The 17,992-nt window shown below is 35.6% G+C and overlaps 1 protein-coding gene across 4 annotated transcripts in view; it reads right to left on the bottom strand.

The window, feature by feature from the left end:
• The window catches only part of INTU (inturned planar cell polarity protein), a 56,712-nt gene that overhangs the window by 18,407 nt on the left and 20,313 nt on the right, over positions 1-17,992 (bottom strand). For 3 of the 4 annotated variants that reach the window (XR_009818424.1, XM_061992545.1, XM_061992544.1), the window contains exons 4-8: positions 12,049-12,252; positions 7,586-7,704; positions 4,962-5,051; positions 4,307-4,384; positions 3,325-3,514 (exon numbers count right to left, since the gene is read on the bottom strand). Coding sequence is in view for 3 of the 4 variants with exons in the window: in XM_061992545.1 (XP_061848529.1) it covers positions 3,325-3,514; positions 4,307-4,384; positions 4,962-5,051; positions 7,586-7,704; positions 12,049-12,252 (681 nt within the window). In the remaining variant the exon portion in view is untranslated. The remainder of the gene's footprint in view (positions 1-3,324; positions 3,515-4,306; positions 4,385-4,961; positions 5,052-7,585; positions 7,705-12,048; positions 12,253-17,992) is intronic. The other variant, XM_061992546.1, reaches the window with a different exon arrangement.

The following is a 17,992-nucleotide window of genomic DNA, read 5'->3' as shown; positions in this document are numbered from 1 at the left end:
ATATCAGATTTAGCTCTAAGAGTTATTTTCCCAAGACACTCAGCTAGAACATATATAACAGAATGCTAATACATACATATTACAAAAGCTGAAGGATGAGAAAAGAATTAGTTTAAAATCCCCAACTGTTTTGATTGCATTACATTATAGCAAATACTCATTAAAAAACAAACTCTACCATGGCAAGACCAACAAATTCTAAACATCACTCCATCTTAATGAAAATTTTTTTCCTGTGAAATGTTGTAAAAACTGCCCTACACCTATTGACTCAAATAGAATATGCAAATGACTCTTCCTAGTTGTGCAGTTGGCAACATTTAAAAATCACAGAGGCAAAAACGAACCCTAGATTCACTAATGTTCAAGAGGATGGAAAATAAATTGCTGAATTGTTCAGTCATCCACTTCAGACAGTGAAATGACTGATAATCTAAGAGGTCCACTGTGCTTTACACTACAATACCTGGTATCTAAACATTCTAGAATGAAAGCCAATATACAAACCACTGTGGAATTGCAATTTAAGTGTATGTGCTCTATGGAAAATTACTTTCTCAACTGGAATCATAGACAGTAAGTTTTTATATTGTGTGTCAAATTATTGCTCTAAATAGAAAAAAAGGTTCAATTTTTCAGTATGCTTGTCTCATTAAAGGCCAGCAGATTTAAATAGTAATTATCTACTTAGTCTTATGTTTAGTTCCTTCGATGAGACTGTATTTCTTAAAATATCTGCAGTGTAGATTCTCTTTCTGAGCTGGTCCTTTCACCTCAGGCTCTCTTCATATTTAATGCAGAAGAAGCCACAGGAGTCCTACGGAATGACTCATCTAATACTAAAGTAAACAGCTGAAGCTGAGCAGTTGAATTACTATTGAAGTACCAGACTTTCCCCATTAAACAATAGGAAGAGTTCAGGATTAGCACCTCAACAGCAGTCATTTATATCACAGCTCTAAAAGGAGAGATAGATGCCACACCAAGTTGCTACAAATTCAAGAAGCGTCATTCTTAACCTTATTTTGCTATGAGGATAAAAACCTAATCAGAAAAAAAACCCACCCCTAAGGATTACTGTAAGAAACATTCATTAAATATACAAGGGAATAACAGCTATTAACACTCATGAAATTAAAGAAATTGGAAGGGAAATAGACCGCAAACCAGGAGAAAGACAGGGCACTTTTAACATATTCAGCCCCGCTTGAACTTTTGCTTTAATGCTCTACAAAATAATTTCTTGCAGATGCTTTATTTACCTGAGCATACTGCGCTGTCTTCCAAGAATAAAGCTCTTTATTTAAGAACCCAGAGAAAATAGGAGTAGGTTGCAGGAGGGAAAAAAAAAAAAAAAAAAAAAAAAGAGAGCTTTCAGAAGGGACCTTTAAAGATCGTCTAGTCCAAACCCCCTGCAGAAGCAGCTTCACCTAGATCAGGTCACATAGGAACATGTCCAGGCAGGTCTTGAAGACCTCCAAGGAAGGAGACTGAACAACCCGCCTGGGCAGCCTGTGCCAGGGCTCCCTCACCCTCACAGTGAAATACTTTGTTCTTATATTTAAGTTGATTGATGAAGATGTTGAACAAGACTGGCCCCAGAACCGATCCCTGTGGAACTCCACTGGCCACAGGCCTCCAACTCAATTCTGTGCCATTGATCACCACCCTCTGGGCTCTGTTATTCAGCCAGCTCTTGATCCACCTCACTGTCCACTCATCCAAGCCACACTGCCTGAGCTTTCTGATGAGGATGTTGTGGGAGACAGTGTCAAAAGCCTTGCTGAAGTCAAGGTAGATGACATCCGCTGCTCTCCCCTCATCTAGCCAGCCGGTTATGCACTCATAAAAGGATATCAGGTTAGTCAAACAGGATTTCCCCTTGGTGAATCTATGTTGACTCCCTCTGATAGCCATCTTTTCCTTCATATGTTCAGTGATAACATTCAGGATGAGATGTTCCATCACCTTTCCAGGGATGGAGGTGAGGCTGACCTGCCTGTAGTTTCCTGGGTCGTCCTTCCTGCCCTTTCTAAAGACTGGTGTGACACTGGCTTTTCTCCAGTCCTCAGGCACCTCACCTGTCCTCCATGATTGTTCAAAAATGATGGAGAGAGGCTTAGCAATCACATCAGCCAGTTCCCTCAGCACTCTAGGATGCATCCCATCAGGACCCATTGACTTATGAGCCTTAAGCTTGGCCAACAAGTCTTTAACCTCTTCCTCTTCCACCCAGGGCAAGTCCTCTGCTGTCCTGGCCATCCTGTTATCCTTGCTGGGCTGGGCTTCCCAAGGGCCAACCTTGGACGTAAAGATTGAAGCAAAGAAGGCATTCAGTACTTTGGCCTTCTCTGCATCCTCATACACCAGGGCACCCTCAGTGTTTAACAGCGGGCCCACATCCCCCCTCACCATCCTTCTGCTGCTGATGTACTTGAAAAATGCCTTATTACTGTCCTCAACATCCCTGGCTAAATTTAATTTTAGAAGGGCTCTAGCCTTCCTAGTTGCACCCCTGCATGCCCTGGCAATGTTCCTATGCTCTTCCCAAGAAGCCAGCCCTTGTTTCCACCTCTCATAGATGGCTGCTTTCATTTACTCTGTGCCACACAAAAGCCCCAAAGGTCTTTATAATGAGAAACTTAAAAGTAATCATTTCATGATCACCATGTTTTGAAAGTACACACTGATTTCTGTACTGTCAGCAAACTGCACCTAGCAAGACCTGAACCTACTGTCAGATCAAAGCATGTTCTAGCAATGCTTTACATAGAACACATGACACTTGAGCAGTGATGCAAAATCACTTTACAACAAACTGTAACATAAAAATAGAAAATGTAAGCCCTTTGAAGCAGCAAGGGAAGTCTTCTGGTTTGTTTCTAAACAATCGTGTACTCAGTTGTTTTATTAAAGAACAAATTTGGCACCATAAGTAACAACAACAACAACAAAATCCACAGTGGTTTAAAACAAACAAACAAACAAAAAGCTCTGAGAGTGAAAAATTATCTGTATGCATAACAGAAAAAAATAGTTGAAGAAAAAACATTTCAGAGGAACCTTCTGTATATAAGACACATTATCAGCTTTTGTCTTAAATGTAGAAAAAAATTCCCCCTACATTCTCTGAGTATTCTATCATTACTATTGCCACATTAATAAAAGGCATCATAATAAGCTTGTCTGCCAACTAGGAAAACAGGTTGTCTGGGATAGGCAAAAAACTTAGGTTAAGTGAACAATAAAAGCAGAAGCTATCCACATCAATTTTCTGGCCTCTCATACAGAAGTTCTCCTATAGAGATCTGAAAATGACACTACCTTGGTTTCCTGAGGCAGTGTCAGCCAGCGCAAGCCTGGGAGATTGTCCAAGAACAAGGCACTGCAGGTATCATAGTGCTGGGTGCTAGGGTTGGCATTTGACCTGAGTCTTGCAGGCTGAAGCACACGCTGGAAGAGCAGGTTGAAAAAGTGATCCAGGCAAGAAACATTTTCCGCCTGGCAAAAAGCACTGAACAAACATGAACTCCAAGTTAGAAAAACATCGAGAAACTTGTAGCTTGTTTATATAACCCTCTGTACTATAGAAGTCTTTTTCCAGCATGATAGTATGCTTGGATTCTTAATTTTTTTAACATTCACTTTAAACATGGAAAAATCCACTAAGTTACTACCTAAGCAGTACCCACAAACAAACAAAAAAACTAAAGCAGTACAGTATTACAGTAGATGTCTAAAAGCAACTTATGACGAGACAATGATCAGCTTCATCCTTCTGGAAATTAATTCTTTTTCTTTCTCTGTGGCATACACACTTTAACCCCAAATGGAATGCAAGCGTATGAGCAGCCTACCTTTGCAATTTTATTTAGGTTACAGTCAGACTGAAAATTTCTGGATGATTTCCAAATGCAGAGAAAGACATTCTGCCAAATAAAGTTCAGAAGTCTGGAGTGTTTATTAAAGTATAACACTAATTCTTATGTGAGTTTTACAGACAGTGCTTTAACACAAAGGATAACACTTGCAGAGTGCTGTTGACATCCACAGTGAATTAGCTGATGTGAATGATTTTACCTAATCAAGGACAAAACACCCTGAAGTAACAAACTGTGAGTCTTACTAATATTAAGATGGAAACATAAAGGCAAGAACAACAGAATTCTGTTTTTTCTGCAAGTGTAAAGGGGCATGCAAAGAAATTCCACGCAAATATATTAAAATTAATGCTACTAGTTGTCTGTTTCAGCAAGCATCAATGGCAAATTAGAGACTGAAAAAAAAAAAACTTTTGAAAACTCACTCTTCTAAAGAACTGTACATAAATTTCAAGGTGTTGACAACATCTTCAAGCATATTCCTCAGCTGAGAAAGTGGCACACTATAAAATAAAAATGCAAATATACAGCTGTGTTTAACACATCTTTACTCTGAATAAGCATAGGCATCTTTTGAAGAACTTTATTCTTAGCTAGTGATACAGTGCAAACAAAACAGTCATTGAACTTTAAGAGAGACTGAGTGACTTGTCCACTATGACAGACAGTAACAAAGCTGAGGAGAAAAAGTCCCCCAAACCCAAACACACAAAAAATGTACCTCCTCCTGGAACACATAAATATGTAGTGTTGGTGCTATTATTCAGTAGTCTCTAATTAGGACTTGACTTCATCAAATACTGAAAATTACTGTCTTCTGCCCTACACCTATTTCCGAGATTTAATGTGACCTTTTTCCCTTTATAGGAAAAGAAAAAGAAACTCTAATAATGGATATATAAAAACTGCTAACAAAGTCACTCAAAGAAATGGAATCATAAGTTGAGAAACTAGCTATAGAAAAAACAGTACACTGTAAGCTCCCCCTTTCTTGCCTCCCCCCTTTTTTTTCTAAATGGAGTAGTACAATTTGAGGACACACAATAGGGGAAAAAAAAAACCATTTTATTTGAAACTCACTTTTCTTCAGGAAGGCCAATTACAAGCAACTTGTCAGATTCTTTCCAGTAAACAACTTGAACCAGTTTTTCGCATAAGAAAAGGGAAGAACTAGAAAAATTAATCCAGAAGTAGTTAACACTATGAAGTAATAAAAGACTACCATTGTGAGTCAAAATTATTTACATGTGTTCTATATGCGAAGTCATGCTCATGTATAATCACATGCATGCAACTGTGCTAGGTAATTATATTAATTATTACAGAATTCAAAGATGCTCTGATTTTTATTCCAAACAGATCACACCAGTAATAGCAATGTTTTCCAGTACATAAATATAAAGGATGAACAACAGCTACTGAAGCACCACAGTCACATTCTGAATGACTCAGGTGGTCTTTAATATCTTCCTGCCTAACTTTTAATACAATCAACTTAGAAAATGAGGTAACCAGAGGTACTAATGAAGGTTCTGAACAAAGTAGTCACTCACAAAATCATTTTTGAATGTAGTACCTGAGTGGTAACAATAAGCTTTAACTCTCACACTATCTCCTTGTATAGAAAGTTGCTCTATGGAGCTCAGCAATCCCAGAAGGACACAAAGAACTTCCATTTGAACCACAGAGAGGATTAGAACATAAAACAGAATTAGAACCTATATTCTTGTGAGCAGTAAACCATACATTACACATCAGATTATTAGATTATATGTACTGGTTGCTGCTAAAACTGAGGTCTGTAAATATCTTGAACACTAAATTTATAGCTAAACACTACCTTTCTTACAATCATGTTAGAAATTTTAAATAACATAACACTGCTGTGAAGTGAAAGAAGAGTAAACTTTAGTTTAAGCTTGAAAGAGTTAAGAATTTAACTTTTGGGATATGGCTCCATGACTAAATTGCTTCACTGATTCACTCATACTGTAAAATTGATGTATGGAATAAAACAATAATTCCATTTCATTAATTAAGAAATACTTTAGTATTTCTGCAGGTTACCAGAAAATTTTTATCCTTCATGTAACCAAACAAATGCTATATTTATAATGCAATTAACTACAAAGGAATAAACATCCCCATCCCAAAAGATACACGAATACATGTGCAGACACAATCATCACCATTTAATCTTCTGACAGAAAAGGCTTCATGAGAGCTGAGGGTTATCTATTTTTTTTTTCAGAGATGAGATAGTCCATAGACATGAGCAGAACTGCTTTCATCTTTTTAGAACTAAAAAGAGGGAATTGAAAACCTTAACAGGAAAGATGAATCTATGTTATCATGGATTTCTGTATTATTTTTCCGATTACACCATAGATTAGATCAAAGACAGATTGATTTGTCTTTTGAATGTGTTTGAAAATCTGGACATATCCAAAATGATTCTATACGGGTCAATTTCCATTAATAACGCATAAGCACTTAAGGAGATTTAACATACTTCAGTGTTCAATAATGTGGCATTGCATTAAAACACTGATATATGAAAAAGATCAAAAGCAAGTGTTTGGTAACTGCTGCTAAAGGGGCCAATCCACATTCCTATTGTTCATTGACATGACTTAGTAACTTATTAACTAGAAATTTATGAGCATGATTAAAGCATAGTATAAAAACTTCTAAAAATAGTAGGAAATTGACAACTCTGAAGGAAAAAAATTAAAATAAACAAGTGTAAATTAAGCCATATTATTTTCCGGGTAAGCAAAAATATTCAAAAGCACTTCAGAATTCCATTGAAGGAAAAACGTACCAGTATAAACCCCAACTTTAATATATTAAACAGGCTTTTTGCCTTTTGAGGAGTTCCTTACTATTGTCAATGCTGTTCACTACTGCTTGCAGTCTGTATTCTTGGGCCTGAAATCACACTTATATTTGGCTTTTTTATATCCATCCAGGTCTTGTGTCTAACACACAAGATATTAACGTGCAGAAGAGAATCTTGCCTGAAATGCCCAAGAGATGTAAACTCATATACCAATTCTCAACAGCCAGAAGCGAGAAAATGAAAAGTAGTACCTGCTATCTCACTTCTAATTATTCCATAGGAAAATCATCTACCTTGAAATATTCAGTAATCTTTTGGCATATCTCCAGCCATCGCTATGCCTCTCCAAAAACTCAGGAGTCATTTTTATTAGACTTCTTACTAGAGTCTGGGTCTGTGGATATAAAAATCTTTCAAGTACTACAAGTTGAATGTGAAATAAAATGAACTTAAAAGCAGCAGGTGCTCATGAATATAAATGAATTACATTTTATCTTTTTTCAAATTTGACTGAAGCTCTTGTAGTATTATTTTGAGTCTGCCATAGTATAGTGCAAGACTCCCAGTTCAGATAATGATGTTTTAAGAGATCTAAAAAGCAACCTAAAAAAAACATTGCTCAAAAAACTTAGTCATTGCCACCCATGACAAAGAAATTCCCTCAAATCAACGTACATCCAGGCTGAGAGGTCCAACTTCAGGCGTGCTGTTCTAGTTAAAACATTAGTGCCTAACAGGTACTACAGGTACTAACAGACTCTTCTGTCTAGAACTTGATACATGACCCATATGTGTTTTTCTGTAGACATATGTATATAATAATAAAAGTTGTAATACATTATAAAATTTCAGATACTTTTACCTGATAATCTGGGTACCAGTAACACTTTCCAGTATGTCAGATAGTGTAAGAAATATCCCTCTCACACTTTTCAGTTTCTGGGATGCTTCTGATATAGGGTACTGATAAAGAATTTCTTGCTGTGAAGAAAGTTAGCCATTATTAAAATAATGCAAAACCAAAATCACAAAACCCTTCCCCCAGAAAACATGGCATTATTTTTTTCCTAGCATCAATTTTTCTTTTAAAACATGAACACTTTTATCTTGTATTTTCACACAGTATCACAACAATCAGTGGTCTGCACAGGCATACTGAACATTTCTAAAATGCACATGAATGTTTCTGACAGTTTAAATGTTTCTATTTTATGGAACAATAGGACTTATTTAGAATTATTATTATATGGAGAAACACAAAATATGACCACATTTTACAGCTTAAAGTACACTGTTAACAAACATGATTCCAAGAGATAGCTAATATTTGTGTGGTTCTATCAATATTTAAATTGTGATTTAAGTCATCACACATACAGCTCTTTGAAACCAACCAGAAGAATATGAAATCTCCAATCTCTATATATGCTTTGGAGGTACAGCACAAAATATACTCAAATAAGATATACACCATGAAAAATTTGTTGCCAAACATTTGACCACCTCTTAAAGAAATCACATTGAAAATGAAGACCAGCAGAGATAAGTATTTGTGCCATTTTTTCTTTTTCTAACCAGTTCTTTCAAATAAATTTTTAATGTAAGCATTTTCACCAAATTTAAGTATTTCAGCAACCATAAAAATACAGTACTTATTGCCTTCTGACAAATTATGATGGGCTAGAAATAATGCATGGAATATTAAGCATATCCAATACAAAAAAAGTAGAGTAAATGATGTTTCCACATTAACAGAAGAAACACAGACATGATTAATTTTCCTATTTATGTCACTAAGCACATCTAGTCAGTGCCACTACCCATTAGAAAATTTTCCTTCACCAACATTAAAAGAATGTAAACTTTCATTACAGAAGGACCTGGCAAACTCTTCATTCTTATACAATTTAATTAGCTCTATTTTCAAATACTCATTAGTGACAAGGATTTTTTTTCTTGAATCAATCCCTCAGCTGAAAAAAATCCTGCCATTTTCTAATTATGGCACACTACAGAGGGCTAGAGACTTTTTTTACTCAGACTGTGAACTGAGGCCTTTACACAAAATTCATTTGAGAAGTATCTGTACACTTTCCCAGGGAAAGAAAAGACAATTGTAACAAAAGGTCATAGCTGATTCATATATATATAAATGAGTCAGCATGGTTCAGCACATGCCACAATACAAAATCAGCTTTTTCAAAGCAATGTGAAAGTTCATAGGCCAGCGACAATGGAATATTAATAAATGAGAAGTAGCTCATTTCTTAAAACGCGTAAACCCCTCCTCAATCCAGGAAGCCCAGACTTCAGCAGATTATCTAAACTAATGGGCTACCAAACAGCTAATCATTTTTATTTTACTAATTTCACAAACTAAGCCTAAATAACATTTAAAAAAGTCAGTGCAGTCTTTGACAATGTAAGAAATGGCTCAAGAAACTGTGTCAAAATGGTGTCCACCAGCACAATAATCTTCAACCTACCTATAATCCTCAGACATAGTGTACTGACAAGAGGCCAAAAAGTTGCATCTTATGCAAGATCAAAAAAAAGAGTAGGTGAAAGACAACTATAAATTCTTGAAGACAAATTTAGAAGTTAAAAAACAGCGAGAAATGCTAGAGGAGGTACAAGTCAGTGTCTGTAGTAACCAAACTATCTTAACAATTGCTACTTAATACTTATTTTGCATGTATGCTAAACACATGCTTCCAGTAACACTGTCATGTAGCAGGAATACGGAAGACAAGGTATTGCCAAAAGCAGTTCAAACCCATGAAGATGTTATAGTTGTATGCTGCTTCAAATAAGATGTTGTAATTGTAATACCTAGCTTGAACTGAATAAAGAAGACAAGATGAACCTTACTCATGGAAACCATTTTCATATGGGACACTCTCCACATATATGCACACATCCTAAATTATTTCTAACACTATTTTCTTTTATAGTTGAAGTAGAAAGAGCTTACAAGTCTTAGTGGTCATTAACTCTATTTTTGAGTGCCAAAAGCTCACAAGTGGACGAATTAGTTACTGGCTCTAGTTGCCACTGATTTCATGGATACCATGCCTCATTTGGGTATGGGTAAAGCAGTTTAGTAAAGGATCATTCCATTTTAGTTGTGCAATATCACATAGGTGTGCAAGAACTTCACTGCTAATTTGGAGTACTACTGTAAGCCAAATCTGGAACAGTACATATACAAGATAAATGTCACTTACCATGTACCCAAAGAAATTAAAGACAAATGCCTTGAAGGCAGCATTTTTTTGTTAGGAAATGTTACAAAGAGCTTGATTATACCAGCAAAGCATGTCTCAACATTAGAGGCTATTTGGGGTTGCATAACTGCCAAGACTTCTAAGGAAGCAATTCTTCTATGGTATGAAGGGAGAACAAATGCATTACAATCCCTCTTTCACCACTGCTCAACATTCAGGGTTAATCCTGTTTCTTGGGAGAGTGTAAAGAAATAATGGGGCAAGAAAGCAGTATTCCACTTACTCTGAAGTGCAGGAACTGCAATTATATATTTGCATAGCTATTCACCGACAGGGGAGCCCTGAAATCCTAGTTTTGTTTTTTTAAATATTTCATAAAGTTTATGTAAGTGACCAAGAAAACACTGATCTTTGTCTACTGCAGTTGTTCATAACTCTTCTGTCCACATAACACAGCATTCTTGGACCACAAACTTCAAACTGAAGAAAAAATTTGCAATATATAACTGAACTTTGATAAGGCATCTTATTTAATTCACAGTTAAATGAACTCTTGTCTTTTTTATTATAGGGAATTACTGCATATCATATGTTTTAATGGAAGCAGTCTCAGGCTGGGGGGGGAAAAAAAGAGAACAGAATGACCTCACCTAGTTACAATGCTATAAAAAGAAATTATTTAAAAAAAAATAAAGAGATATTTGTATAAACTAATTTCTGTGGAAGGTACTTCCCATAAAAAAATGTGGTCTCTTAAACACGACTGGAAAGAACTACAAACCAAAGGTTACAGTGCTCATATGCTTCATTGCGTGTTACAGCAAGATAGATAAATTGAAAAATATGATGTTACAAGAGCATAATTTATGTTGCACAGTCAAGTACTTCAGAATTATGAAGTACTGGATTTATGCTTGCCTCGTAAGTCTTAATTATACCCACTTATCTCTCCATCTTGTCCTCTGCACAAGACATGCATCCTTCAGAAAGAAACTTAATGCTTCAGACAATGTCATGCTGTGTATGTACAAAAGGGCTGAATTAAAGTTGCACAAGTAGCCATAAATCTGTCATTTCCTAGCTTTCAACCACTTGACACTGCAAACTTCACAACATTTTTACGTGGTATTATGATATCATGTAATTTTCAAGGGCTCTCCTCCCCACTAGAAAATAAAAGCTCCATTATGTGTAGTTGTAATACTTGTTCTCTATTACACATCACTAACAGAGAGACACAGACTTCTATCAGTTGAAAAATAGTGTATTAAAAAATAAAGACATCTCAGAGAATGGATGGAGCACTGACTGCTCCTAAGGATTAATTCCAGGGGAGAGAAAATAAAATGGCATTTTCAGATCAGGCAAGAGGCCAAGCTCAGATCTCCACTCTGCTCTGAGTCTTCCCTCCATTCTGAGTGGAGTATTTGTAGCTATGGCTACATCATGAACAACATCTACACAAACTTACAATGGGTTATATGTACACTAGCAAAATTTTTTCAAAGAACACAAAAAGAAAAGAGATGTGAAAGGAAGCTTTATAAGAGAAAGGAAAAGCACTTCAGTAACTCAAAAACATTACCCAAGCAAGATCCAACAGTTGACTGCAAACAGCAGACATGTGAGAGTGCTGTAAGAAAGGGCACATTAGCATTTCAAACTAGGAGGAGCTAGACAGATTATGTATGGGGACTGCCAACAGCTCTTGCTGGGGAAATTTTTTTGACTATGCAGATTTCATACTAGAAGAGGCATATTGAAAACATCAGAATGAGCAATTGAGAGGCAGTAATGAGCTCCTGAACTTATCTCTGCTTTGTTAACACCTCTAGCCTGCTCTTTATGGAAAGACATTCAGCAGTGCTGAAGTGATTTCAAGTCCAACTAGTGCTTGTCAGCAGTGATGATAACTCTTTTTCCCTGGAAATTCAGGCCTTATTTCTGTCAAAATGGACATTTTACAGACAACTCAAGATAATTAGCACAGGTTTTTTGGTGGGGATTATTATTATTTTTTTTTTTACATCAAAAGGCATAGCAGTTACTGTTGACAGTTGTTACTTTACGTCTCAGTTGTACTTAGTGTGACACATACCTCATCCTTCGATGTTTCAGAGTCCAGTTTCATTGTGAGAAACATAACAATGTGAGGCACTTCTTGTACAGCCTGCTGAAGGTCTGCACTATCTTCTCCCCACAGGAGCCGAACCAGATTGTTCATACTTGACTGTGCCTGTTTATGCTTTTGCTGAGAAGTTCCTTTAGCCTCAAATATTGATGTTTCAAATGTAAGTTTAACCTATTAAGAGAAATAATTATTGTGAAAATTAGGCTGTACTTTAGAATTACATTCTAATACCAGATGAAACCGATCCAGTTTGAGCCCTGTAAGATATTACATTTTCTTAGCTTTACTGACAAAGATGTAAGCATTCAAAAATTCCTGCTGTTCCAAGAAAACCAATTATATATTCAGCCTTACATAACCCTGTATTAAGGACAAAGCCAGCTATTACATGCTCTATGAACCATGTGAGTAAGCATGTGGTTTGGTGTGTTTTCATACTTCTTAGGGTTTTGAGAATGGAAAAATATACATACTGCTCTGGGTTGGTCTGAGCACAAAACCTGTTACTATGCTTTTGAAACACACAAAATATTTTATTTCTTTCAAAATGTCAGCACTTTCATTAAGTACATATCCTCAAGGCTCTTTCATGAGCATTTCTTCGCTAGTCTGAGTGCAGTGACAGATGCATTTACACAGGAAAATCAATTTACATTCAACTGCAAAAGTCTGTTAATTTGTAATGCTAAGTAGCAATTTTTTCAATCTGCCAATATTTTCACTATATTCAGTTTTCTTCTGTTTTTTAAACTGTAAAGTCAGGCAAAAAAAAAATAAAAGCAAAACCAGAACATTCTCCAACAACCTTACTTTGTAAAAAAAATAAATTACATAATGTTTACTGTTGTTTATTTCCTAAACAAAGTAAAACCCAGTAATTTCAGAATAAATGCATATTTTCTGGCTCCCAAGCAACAGAAAACTCAAACTTGGTGTGGAAACGTGATTTACAATTTGCTTTGCAGACCTCTTTTTATGAGTACTGTCTTACAAAAATTACATTTGTTTGTTGTTACAGCGGCGATGAAAGAGTAATTATTTTTCTTAGTGAATGAACATTTCATTTTAAGTATGAAATAAGGATATGTAAGAAGTAGCTAGCTGCTCACTGAGTATACAATCATAATTTCCAAGGAGAAAAAATTTATTTATTTTCTGAGATGATACTTAGTTTTCATCAAATATACTTGGACTAATAGGCACACCCTCACTTCCCTCTTTCATGTGTTTTTACTCAAGGTTATTTGTCTGCCTTAAAGTATCCTTAACATGTCTGTTGACCGGGAACTTCTCAAAATAATACATCACATCAAATCCAGCTTCTAAATCTTTCAAGTCAGTGACAGTTTTGCCCAATGATTGATGCAACAAAAAAGGTTTATATTTCCCCAGTTGCATTAAATTTGAAAAGCCCAAACACAGGTATTTTGTGCATTTAAATACAGATAATTTGCATTTTTGTATTTTCAAAGAGAGGAGTGACAGCAAGAAATGATGATGCTTTAAAACACCCACTGCCTGTCCAACTGGATCTGAGAGAAGTGCCACCAGCAGCTCTTCCAGCTACAACATTTATGTCACTGGCTGCTGCATTCTTGTTCCATTCTACTCCCTTCCAACACTTCTCATTCATCTTTTCCTCTCCTACTTTGGCTGCTATTTAGCTTTTTTCTCTTTTCTCATTCTCTTGAACAGTATTGCACTCAATCCTGCTCTCCTGCCATGTGCTACCACTTTCTTTTCTGACATCCCTCACTCTCTCCTCATCATTTCAGCTTCAATTCATTACACTGTGTATTAACAACTAGAGCAGAAACATTAAGCTGAGAAGCAGTGGCTTTTTAAGACCCAGTAACTTGATCAGTCACAGTTTTATAGATGTACGTTTTCTTCTCCAGCATTCTGACTCAGTTCTCTTTGTTCGTCATGCCATCCGCACAGATTTCAGAGGACATCCCTTATTAACTTCTTGCAGATTTCCTCAAGGCTCAACAGTTATTTCTCTCAACTTCTACTAATCTTGTTTGTTGACGCTTATTTGTGACACTCAAGTCTACAGCATCTACAGTAATGACACATGGATTTAATTCTTGCTGCAGTCTACCTTTTAGTCTCTTGGTTTAAAAAAAACATCCCAAATTTGACCTGTTTTGTCTTAACAGACACAGATATTTGGTGTTTGCACACAGAAGCTCAACACAAATTGGGCCTAACAGAACTGTAACTCTCCCTCATCCTGTAAGCATCCATGCTGTCCCCCACAGCACTATGGGCAATACCATACCACGCAGATGTGCAATCACTATATTTGGAGAAACATCTTCCTCTACAATTTCACTAGGCATTCCTTTGCAAATCTTAGTTATATCCAACAGCTTGAAACATGACATTTTCTGTTTCTCTCTACATATGTCCAAGTTCTATTTCCTGCCTTTAAAAACTAAAATACTGTGAAAAAGACCATCGAGGCTGCAAAATGCTGTAACAGAAAATGACCAGGAGACTACACTTCTAAATATCCTAAGAAACTAATTTTTTTGTGGAGGAGAAATGAATCTCTGTCCTCTGTAGTGCACAGGACCTGATTACATATAAATTTTATATGTATGTTAATAATTACATATAAAATGTAATTATTTATAAATTTTAAAATGTATTTATTTATAAAATTATTTATAAATTTTAAGATTTTTTATAATAATATCTATAAATACTGACTACAAAATCTTTCACAACTTGATTTTATTTCTTCTAAAGAATATCTTAGATGACAGTTTGAAAACCAACAAAAGTTAAGGTAATACGTATCAGTTATGCAAATAAATCACTGCTACAGGTTACTATGGAGGTCAAGGAATTTTAAGAACTAGACTTAGAAAGGAGAAGGTACAAACCTGTAAGTAATCCAACAAGCCCCTAACTACTGACTGCTTGAAGCTCGGAAAGTATGTCAGGAAGGTCATTCTGTATTTAATTTATTTCTTAATACTATTTTTAAAATGTTTGTCAGCAAAATAAATAGAAAATGTACCTTTTATACTGTTGGTCTGACCCAGAAAGGCATGCTTTTTGATTGTCTGCACGAAAGCTGTATGTCTTAGAATATGGATTTTATTACAGGCAGAGCTGGTGGCAATGCATGCCTTTTAAGATTGCCTGCCATTTCCTGTTGTAAATCTCCATTTTCCATATGTGTAAGGTTTGCACAACTGCAACTCAAAATTTCAGGCTGAAATTTCTCATCCTAAATGTCTGCCTCTGGATGACGCTTTTTATAAAGTTCCAGGTAAAATGGTTATGCAACTTCAAAGTATCAAGGCAACAAGAAGTATATTCTTCTAGTGTATCTTCTCTGTTCTATTCTCTCCTCTGTCTTGTGGTGCTAGGAAACGGCAGCTGTTTTGATTACAGAAATGTGAAAGTGTTTAGACTGCAGAATGTAACTTTATCATACTATCTCAGGCATTGACTGAGGGTATACTTTGGCCTGTCACATTCACTAACTGCTATAGAACTTCTAATGGAGATGTCCAATGCTTTAATCAGCAACAGGACTTTATTAGGCAGCATCCAAGCACACAAACAGAAACAGTTCTGTTATTTAAAGTCAAAAAGACTGATGTAGCATTTAGACTTCTACTTCTCCATAAGAACATTAAATCAGCCCTTACACACCTAGAAGGTAGTTTGCCTTAAATCAAGGTAAGGAAGATAAAATTCTGGAGATAGACTGTTATGAGATGTTATGCTATACGCTGCAACTGAAAGAGTCTAGCTAGGTAGTTTTTGAAGTTACTGCCAGTGACTTTTAACATCGAATCCAGCGCAGCAGTCACTTTGCTTATGTACATAACTTATAACTCCAGTAAAAAGGCTTGGAACTGCATCTTTTTTGGTGTTTTGCAACATATGATGAATGAGAATACGTAACAGCTTTGTTTGCGTAACAGCTGTCTTTATTACTAAATCTCAGCAACAACAGCCCTCTATTTCTTCAGCAGCATGAACTTAGTGTTCTACACTGCAAAAAAACCTCCTTAACTCTTAATTCTCCACCAGTCTACTTCAGCAATCACTCTTATATGATTTGACTCAAACTGCACAGTAAAAAAAGAATAATTGCACTTTAATAAAAGGTTTTGGAAAGCCAGCATGACAAACAGTTAAACGTTTCAAGTAATCGCTGTCTACTTGACAGATTTACTGACAATGTAAACATTACAGTTACATTAAAAGTAACTACTATATAAAGGGCTGAATAGCATTGTAGCAACAAGTAATGCATATACTTTAATCTAGCAAGGGTACCATTAAATAAACTATATAATCTGTGCTTTTTTAATCATTCTGTATTTAATAACAGTTACAGCAAATCCATATTTGGACAAAGGCAAGGCAACGGTTTTCTACTATGGAGCTCTGCCAATACCTGACCACAACTCTGGTAGCTTAGCCAAGCTTTATATTGTCAAGTATCTTGGAAAGTTTCCTAAACTGACATACCAATACTCAACCTTACTGTAGTTGCAGATGTAGTGCTACAGGCATTTAAACAACCTAAGTTTAAAACAAAAGCACGTTCAACAAAATCTAAAATTTCTACTACTGTTTATCTCTAGACTGTAAAATACTTCTATGATCAACATCTCTTCTGCCTGAAGAAAAACTACCAAGAGGTTACACGTGTACTGTAAGAGACACTATAATTTTAATCTGTTGCTACTTACATTCCAGGTAATTAACACTCTCCTGGTTTTATTCTGAAATAGGTATTTAGTTCTTTATTAGTTATTTAATTCTCCATTATAACTCTGAAATTATAATTCAAATTAAAAAAGAAGATATATGCAGTAGGTTTCGTGAGGAAAAAACATTATTAATCAGGTAATTTTTTCATTTGCTTTTGTTTTGTTTTTATTCTAATTTTATTACAACATCTATCTATTTTCATTGTTGTCCAGTTATAAAATATCTTAATCTGAAAGATCTTAAATACTCAAGAATGAATTTTTCTATTTAATTATGAAAGCGGTAGCAATTTCTCCATTTACATGCTCTTAAACATCTTTTAATAGCACTACTTGTAAATTCAGGCTTCTTTTTATTCTCTGTGGTTTGTGAATTTCTTTTGATGAAGGATAGCTACTTAAATATTTACATAGCAATTACTACCATTTTAAGAACAGCAGTTGACAAAAAAGCCACTATTGCCCTGCAGTTGACATATTTATTAAGCTAGACATCAATGCATGCTATTGTCAGATTGCACATCTTCAGCCCTATCACCCACCAGGAGCAAGGTATCACAACATTGCATATCTTGTCCTTCATTTGTTGAGATTAGAATATTCAAAATAACAACTCTCAAAGCAACCATACTTGCCACCAACTACAACTATCGCTGGTTAAAAGCTTGTGCAGAAGTCACTTCCTTGTATTCAACAAAAAGTAATTTTGATGCAAGCGCTAACATGAAGTTTTTTTCTGAGCAGGAAAAGTAATAAACTTTCTTCACATACTTATATGCTATTTCTCATAAAGAAACTTGCTGCAGGCACAGTATAACCTTGATTCTCATATTGGACCAAAATAAATTAAAAAAAAAAAATCAGGTGTCACGGGTAGTCTAAACTTACAAGTACGTTATAGTCTCTTGCACAATGTTGCATATGCTTTCTGACCCTGGTCCATGATGGAATATATAACAGCTAGACTGTGCCTTGTTTCTCCTCATGGGACATTGGGTTAGTAAACCACTTGCACCTCCCTCTATTCACAAAACTTACCAGAATTAAACTCTGAAATTTCTACTCTAAATTTGACTTAAGTCAACCAATGTGTTCATAGAGCAGATGAGGAAGTTCTAAGAAAAAGATTGCCTAAGTTCTGTTTCCTTAGGAAGAAAGGCTGG

This window comes from Colius striatus, chromosome 3, assembly GCF_028858725.1.
Source record: "Colius striatus isolate bColStr4 chromosome 3, bColStr4.1.hap1, whole genome shotgun sequence".
Taxonomy (NCBI): Eukaryota; Metazoa; Chordata; class Aves; order Coliiformes; family Coliidae; genus Colius; species Colius striatus.
This window is presented reverse-complemented; position numbering and strand designations above follow the sequence as displayed.